We start from the raw sequence: 8136 nt of genomic DNA, 5'->3' as shown, positions 1-8136 counted from the left end.
CTTATTTTGTAGATCTATTGTAAATCTGCTTCGAATATTGGTAAATCGTGCGAAATTTAGGAGGTTAACCGAACGGCGCGTTTAAGATTATTGAAAAGAGACAGATAAATAATTTTCGAGATGGTGACAGACGTTTCAATTACTTTTATTTTTAGCCGGTTTTAATTTACATAATGATTAATAGGCTAATTGAATATAAATCCTTCCGAACTTTTTATTTGAATATATTAAAGAAGCGGTTGCTACAAAGACACAAGAAACGGATCGCATGCAGATGGTCATTTACAGATTTTGACAGAAATGGAATTTTTCTTTAATCGACATTGTTATAAATGTAACTAACAATCTTTTCATTTAACAGGAGGGGAGATTTCAATCAACGGAGAAGGTGAAGGTAAGTGGAATTTAATGACAATGTATTTATTATGTAGAAAATATATGTGTTAAAATAATAAGGCTTGGTCCGTTAACTGCTGAGAAAAGCAATATCCTCTCAACAACGACATGAACAACAGCAAAACTAATATAGCAAAACTATCAATAGGGACAATTTGCGTACATCCATCTGCTTTATTTTACTATGGCTACACTACATATGTATTTGAAACATATCCTACATACAATTACTGCACAAACCCTTGTATTGAGTTATCAAGTATAATCTCAACTATAGTAACTTAGATATTATATTCACACCACATATGCAGACAGTCTCAACGCTACGATTAATTATGATACGTTGTCACTTTGTATGGAATCGTTATGCTAATAAAAAATCTTTCGATCGTATCACTCACATTATGAACAACTTTGAAGAAACTGTGCATACAATGTTCATGTTATAGGATCATATATAAAAATAATATATTAACAATATCATTTTTAGAGTTCGACGGACTTATGCGTGAGTATACTCATAAAATGAAGATTTTTTCTTTGTTTATTACAAACATCCACATATTAATTTGATCCAATGTATTTTCAGATATTTCATCCGGTAAGCAACACGCTCAATTCTAATAAATTGTCAAGATCATCTCTCGTCGGGTATACTAGGAAACATTTTGCAATGTTAACGGCAAGCCTTACAAATGTTAAGTTCTTGCGCTCATAATAGTCGAAACTCGAATGGCATATTGAAGATATTTTCCTTAAATTCATCATTTTGATAATACAAATGTTGCATAATACTAGAACGCAGTTGCTACTTTAACTAATGTTAAGAATGCAATCGAAAATTGAGAAGCAATATGTAGTTTAATAAATTTTTAATTTCCCTTTCAAATAGGCAATACCGTTGGTGAAACTACAGGCAAGCATTTATTCTTTTTTACTCTTAGAATTTGATTAGTAAATAGGCTAAACTAATTTGACCATACAAGCTCGATAAAACATAAAATCTTCAATGATTTGACGCGGTTGAGTTCTATAGAAGAACGTAGCGATTGTAAATTAAAAAAAAAAGCAGTGAGTTTTGTCTCAATAGATTTCTATGAATTGAAAAGGGTGCCAAGACCAAGAGGGGCATTGTCTAGAGCACTTGACCCTTTAGGTTTATTGTAAATCTGCTTCAAATAATAGTTTAAGTAAATTGTGTAAAATTTAAGGGTACTTCGAAAGCACGTTTAACATTAATTAAACGGAACAGACGCCCAATAAATGGTTTCCTAGGTTGGGACAGACGCTTCAGATAAAGTACTTGTATTTCTACCTGGTTAGTGTTGATTGACATTCCTTGCCTTAATATTGAAAAGCTCATTGAACATATATCATTCCGAACTTTTTATTTGATTATACAGTATTGAAATATGAAACAATCGGTTGCTACAAAGACACAGGGAACAGAGCCATACCTCAGGCAGATGGTCGCTTTCCCACGTTGAAAGGAAATTACCAAAGACGTAAAAATGCGATTGAGAAATGTTCCCAAGTTGCTTTGGACAAGGGATACAAAGTATTTGCTGTTCAAAATGGCGGATGGTGAGATTGCTTTACAGATATTTATGAATATTATATTATTTTTACAACATGAAATTCAAAATATGTATTGTTAATTTAGCTAGAAGGGAAGTATTGTGTATGACAGCTCTGTAATAATTCGTGCTCTATAGTCTCGGATGAGGGTTAGGCACGCTGTCTCCATTCGTGCCTTATGTCAGTAAGTTTATCTCTCTCAGCAGTGTCAGCTATTTTAGTGATGTCAGCTCTGCTGCATGTCTCTGATGAAGTTATATTTATTTCATGGGGTCAAATTAACAGGGAAACTGATGGTGACTGAGTTATAAGTTGAATTATATGACAAACCCAGCACCATTAAAATAATTAAAAAAGTCATAGCTGACATTTCTGATTAGTTGCAATCAGGTACATCACATTTTGATAATGTAGTGAATGGATGACGCAACTACAAACTACTACAAATGTGTACTGTACGCTATTCAAGAAGGGATCATCTTGTTTTTATTATTGGGCTATTCCGTGTGCTGACAAGATTCAAAACTAATATTTTTGGCGCACTATATTTACTTGTTCACTTCCTTGTATTTTATAGCATTTTTCCACTAATTTTACCAGGTGTGCTACAGGACCAAATGCTCATAAAACCTATAACAAATACGGATCTTCCAACGCATGCAAAGGTGATGGTAAAGGTGGACCTTGGGCAAATGCAGTCTACGGCGTCACAGGCTGGAGACAAGGTAACTGAAAGTTTCAGTGCATGATGTTTATTGTTCTATCGGTGCTTTTATCTAAATTCTACATTTGCTTTTACAGAATCTAAACCAGAATGTAAGTATTCAAATCACCAAATTACATCTTCTTCTACGGAAAACAGAGAAATAAAAATAAAATATAATATACCAATATGAAGCAGTATTCAGGTTCAATTAGACTAGATCAAATGTATCATATATACATGTGAAAACATACTGTATGAGTTAAAGTTTAGAAATACCATAAATTGGTACATTATTCAAACTGGAAGAAAACTTCAATCACCTGACCTAATTATTATACTTATTATACCAATCCCAATGGCTGAAATAACGATAAAAACAAAAACTGACAGCAACACTCGAAGTTGTTGACAAATTAGTTCGTGCCATAGTGACAAAAATGGCTGTAGCGAATTGGTAATTGTATGCAATTCTACTGCAATCGAATAGTTTAATAGTTTTTTTTAGAGCTCTATCACACGCTAATAAAAAGCCATGAGTGAAGCTTTAGGGCCTAATGGTTGACAAAAAAATAACCAAAGTAAAATGGCACCAGAACGACCGGCTGGGGAGGGTTTTAAAACTTTTGTATACAAACTCTAGTTGTGCGAAACATACAACAGGGTAGATTTATATTACCATACCCCTGGGACTTCAATCACTAAAACTAGGAACGGACATAACGGATTTATAATTCAATATAGTCATGCATCACACGTAATGATTCACAAAGTCTAAAATGCTTCTAGCATTTGCAAGCGTTAAGAGTCGTTCTATGTATAAGCCGTGTTATGACCATCAGTGCATTTCTATTTTTGTAATTTTATGAATTCTAATATTTCATTTAGTTGAAATCGAGAGCGAAATTGCAGGTAACTTGGACTATTTATTGTATTGTATATATTACAAAGATTTTTTATGTATTTTAAAGTAATATTAACCGGTTGGTGACACTACGGACCTGAAACGCTTATCGTGACCTATTGAATGACGATGCCTGAATACACACACATTGGATTGTATGTGCTTGAAAAATCTGTCAAATTTTCTCATGTTTTTGAAAATGAATATATTGCTAATGACTGGCCTATTTGAGCTACTGCTATAGATCACAACGCATCATGTAGTTTAGTTTGCAAAGGCGTGACAAAAAGGAATTGAAATGTGTTTTTACAACAGTAAGATACACGTCCATCGGCTGCTTTAGAGACACTGGAAACAGAGCCATTCCTCAAGCAGATGGTAGATTTCCTACTCTGAAAGGAAATTACCAAAGACGAGATAATGCTATTGGAAAATGTGCAAAGGTTGCAGCAGATAAAGGATACAAAGTCTTTTCAGTTCAAAACGGTGGATGGTATGATTGATTTGTGTGCATAAGAATGCCAATAGTTTTCATAAAACAATTTTAAACATAAATCGATATTTCACAAAGTTGTATCGAGGCAGAATGAAGTTTTGCCCAAGTCAGTATTTTGTAAACCACAATTTCTTTTATGGAACTAGGGCTGCACAACTTCAATCGTATTTGCAAACGACTATAGTGAGTCTATTGTGAAAAGTGAAATAAACTCAAACCGGGGCAGCAGAAATTTGACTCAACCTAACTTGTTTCCTAAATTGTATTGTTGGGATCTCTCTTTCCATTAGAATGACCAATGACACTTGTTGTGATTTAAGTGCTAATTTAACTTAACTTATTTTTCAACTTGAAAGGTGTGCCACTGGCCCAGATGCTCATCTTACCTATCAGAAATATGGGCCTTCAAGTGCGTGTAAAGGTGATGGCAAAGGTGGTCCATGGGCAAATGCTGTATATGGTGTGAATGGATGGAAACTTAGTAAGTACTATTTGACGAAAAAAAATTTTCTTTCTTTTTTGAATACTTTATTCGTTTCTGTTTTTTTTTTTCAATAATTTATTGACGGTTGGCGAGAGCTCAGAACATTAAAAAAATAGGAGAGTTTCAATAAAGATCATATCATACTTGATCGAAATAATTCATTGAAAAGGCGATAAGAATTGAATGCTATCATTAGATTTTTTTTACATCACAGTGTATATATAGGTTTGTATAGATTTCGATGGAAACAAAATCGTACGAATAATGACAAGAAGCAGTATACAAGCTTCGTTTATTAAGCACATTGTGTTGTCACCAAGTTGCATTGCATTTACCTAAGAATAAACATACTGTAATCTTAAATTTCAGAACCCCTCGAGAAACGTGAGTAATAAAATTAAGACATAATCAAATTATGAATTAATAAATAAAATTAGCTATGGTCCAACTTTCTAAGAATGTTTTCAATAATCAGGTGAAATATCTGATTGAAATGATAGATGATAAATTTGAATTCTACAAGGAGAGCATATATTACATACATTGAAAATCGTTAATAAATTTAATATTTCTTAATCTAAAGGTTCTAACTCATGCGATATTATAACAACACGGCCCCCACAAGAAAGAAAAAATTGTAAACTTATATGGATTTTGATATCAAATCCATTACATCACGTACTTTAAAATTATCCTGAGTGAATAATGGGCAGTTTTATATACTCTTTCTTATACTGTGGTCTTACACCATGTTTAAGTGATCAAAATATTATTGAACACGTTTATTGGACACGTTTAGTGGCCATAACGATCGTTTCAAAATTTTGTTGTTATTGTTATTTGTCTCCGTCTCCATTTTTAAAAAATCGCTTTTCTCTTCGAATACTGGACCAATTGCTTTGATATTTTCAGTGGTTAAAGATAACATTTTTCTCAAAAAAGCTATTACTTTTTTTTGCTATGACGTCATCAAAATTATTGCCACTGGGTTCCGCTACGTGTCCATATATTTGAACATAGCTCTCTTGTTTGACACTATGTTTATGCAGTCTCATTTATCGATCTCGGCTGTTGGAGAGACAAAGGTAACAGGGCGATTCCTGGAGTTGATACCATACTTACAAAACGATATGGACCTTATACTGCAAGGATGGAAGCCATACAGAAATGCGGTAATTATGCAAAGAGCAAAGGATATTCAGTATTTGCTGTACAAAACGGAGGTTGGTGTGCGACAAGTAAAAACGCAAAAGATACTTTTGACAAGTATGGACCATATTCAACATGTCGAAAAGACGGTGAAGGAGGACCGTGGGGAAACCAAGTTTACAAAATTGTGGGGGAAAACTACCGCGTCAAAAGTGAGCAGATTTACAATTTCTAATAATAATTTATTTAGAAATTAACTTCAATCTGATGTTACAAAAAAATAAAAATGAAATAATGTTATTTTAGTGCATTTTCGATATATTGGATGTTACAAAGATACTGGCAACAGAGCAATTCCACAAGCTGATGGAAGATTTCAGACTCTGAGAGATAGTTATCAGCAGAGAAATACGGCCGTCAAAAAATGTGCGATGGTAGCTGCATCTCTTGGATATAAAGCGTTTGCGGTTCAGAATGGTGGATGGTATGTGATTGATTTTTATAGAATCTGTGTCAATCGGGTGTTTTATTTAATGTCAAAACACACTGTTTCTGATCAATGTAGGTTCATTGTTTCTAAACCTCGGGGTCAAAGATCATCCTATAACTCGAGTCCAAAGTAAAGTCAATCAATGAGTGAAGTCTCAATAGTGGTTAGATTCATGACCAGCCATTCCATTAACATGGTTCGAGTCACTAATTATAATTGGTTACATAAATGCCACTTCAACTCGAGCCTCCCAACATTGGTTTTGATACTAGCCACGTTGACGATTATTATCACTATGTTTGGCTTCGCATGATTATCACATGACCTATATTACATATGGAACGATAAACCTTTGCAGGTGCGCTACTGGAAAGGATGCTCATTTAACATACGGCAAGTACGGGCTTTCATCTAATTGCAAGGAAGGTGGAAAAGGTGGAGCTTGGGCAAATGCAGTATATGCTGTTAATGGATGGATGCCAAGTAAGTGCTGGTAGATGGAAAGATAGGTAAATTTCCTTTTTCATAGAAACAGAAAAAACTCAGTTTTAATAATCAGTGCGTGTCGTATACAAACATGTATAATACATTTATTACGCTGCAGAATGCGCCTGTTTTACATATCGAGTTGACGAATAAATATCGCAAGAAGAAAGAGACTGCATCGTTTGTAAAAAAACCCGAAATAGAAAAATATTTTTTATTTGTTGTAAAACCTGGGGTAAAACTCAATGAATGTATGTGATATTATTGACTTTACAGTCTCTTTGATTGATCTTGGTTGTTGGAAAGACACAGGGAATCGAGCAATACCAAGTGCTGATCACATACTGGCCAAAAATTTCGGTCCATACCAATCAAGAGTCGGTTCCATACAAAAATGTGCTCAATATGCCAAGAGCAAAGGATATTCAGTATTTGCTGTACAAAACGGAGGTTGGTGTGCGACAAGTAAGAACGCTGAAGAAACTTTTGACAAGTATGGACCCTATTCAACATGTAGACCTGATGGTGAAGGAGGACCATGGGGAAATCAAGTTTACAGAATTAAAGGAAAATCGACTAAAATTGGTGAGATGTTTTGATTAATTTAAATTTGATCAAATGATTCAAGTGTCTAGTACGACCAAGAGAATACAGATTCATCAGCTCAAAAGCAGAGTAAAAGAGCAGCAGTTGGGAACACGTTACTTTAATTGCTGTTTTTTTGGAAGTTTATATGTTGAAGGACAATTCCTATCTCCGAGTAGCAGAGTGGCGCAGAGGAAGCGTTCTTGGGTCACAAACCAGAGGTCGATGGATCAAAACCATCCTCTGCTAAGACGCTGTGATCGTATAGCGCAGATCGTATAGTCCTTTAGTGCAGGGGATCGTATAGACAACCTTTTTCGGCTCGCGTGCCAAATCGGCTAAATTTATCGACAAAATTCTCCCGCGTGCCAAAATTAAAAACAGTGTTTTGCTACTTTCAAAGCAAAAATTCACAATTATAAACCGTCTAAATAAGCACAGACAAATTCACTATTCAGGAAAATATCAGTCCAACAAATAGATTTGATTACTTTTCTTATTCTATATCAGTAGGATTGGATTCCCGCTGATGGAGATTTTACATTGGATTTATATTTTGTATCTTTCAAAGAAATACACAAACTACTGGTTTCAACTTTCAGGCTACTCATATTACGAGACTTATCAAGGTTCATAACTGAGAACAGAGATTTATCAAGCATAATGTAGACGAAAACATGGAGAGTAATACAGTTGCAAAGTTATTAAATAATCAATCATCTGATTATATTATTTTAGCTCTCTTCGTCAATTTTTGTAGCTATGAATCTAAGTTTGATGTGTTTCATATGTGCAAAACAATGTACACACCACAGTTTCGCCCTCAATAAGTATGATGCTTGGCCCGACTATACTGCATGATACA

At 34.3% G+C, this 8136-nt stretch overlaps 1 protein-coding gene across 1 annotated transcript in view; it reads left to right on the top strand.

Moving 5' to 3' along the window:
• Window positions 1-363: 363 nt before the first annotated feature.
• The window catches only part of LOC120327143 (uncharacterized), a 45107-nt gene continuing 37334 nt past the window's right edge, over window positions 364-8136 (top strand). The window contains exons 1-14 of the mRNA XM_078112267.1: window positions 364-394; window positions 887-904; window positions 1289-1312; window positions 1800-1980; window positions 2575-2699; window positions 2776-2790; window positions 3566-3589; window positions 3897-4074; window positions 4434-4558; window positions 4931-4945; window positions 5611-5922; window positions 6017-6194; window positions 6559-6683; window positions 6963-7271. Coding sequence (XP_077968393.1) covers window positions 901-904; window positions 1289-1312; window positions 1800-1980; window positions 2575-2699; window positions 2776-2790; window positions 3566-3589; window positions 3897-4074; window positions 4434-4558; window positions 4931-4945; window positions 5611-5922; window positions 6017-6194; window positions 6559-6683; window positions 6963-7271 — 1615 coding nt within the window. The 5' untranslated portion in view covers window positions 364-394; window positions 887-900. The remainder of the gene's footprint in view (window positions 395-886; window positions 905-1288; window positions 1313-1799; window positions 1981-2574; window positions 2700-2775; window positions 2791-3565; window positions 3590-3896; window positions 4075-4433; window positions 4559-4930; window positions 4946-5610; window positions 5923-6016; window positions 6195-6558; window positions 6684-6962; window positions 7272-8136) is intronic.

The sequence above is a fragment of the Styela clava genome, chromosome 4, assembly GCF_964204865.1.
Source record: "Styela clava chromosome 4, kaStyClav1.hap1.2, whole genome shotgun sequence".
NCBI classification, from domain to species: Eukaryota; Metazoa; Chordata; class Ascidiacea; order Stolidobranchia; family Styelidae; genus Styela; species Styela clava.
Note: the sequence above shows the minus strand (reverse complement) of the source record. Positions and strands in the feature narration are given on the sequence as shown.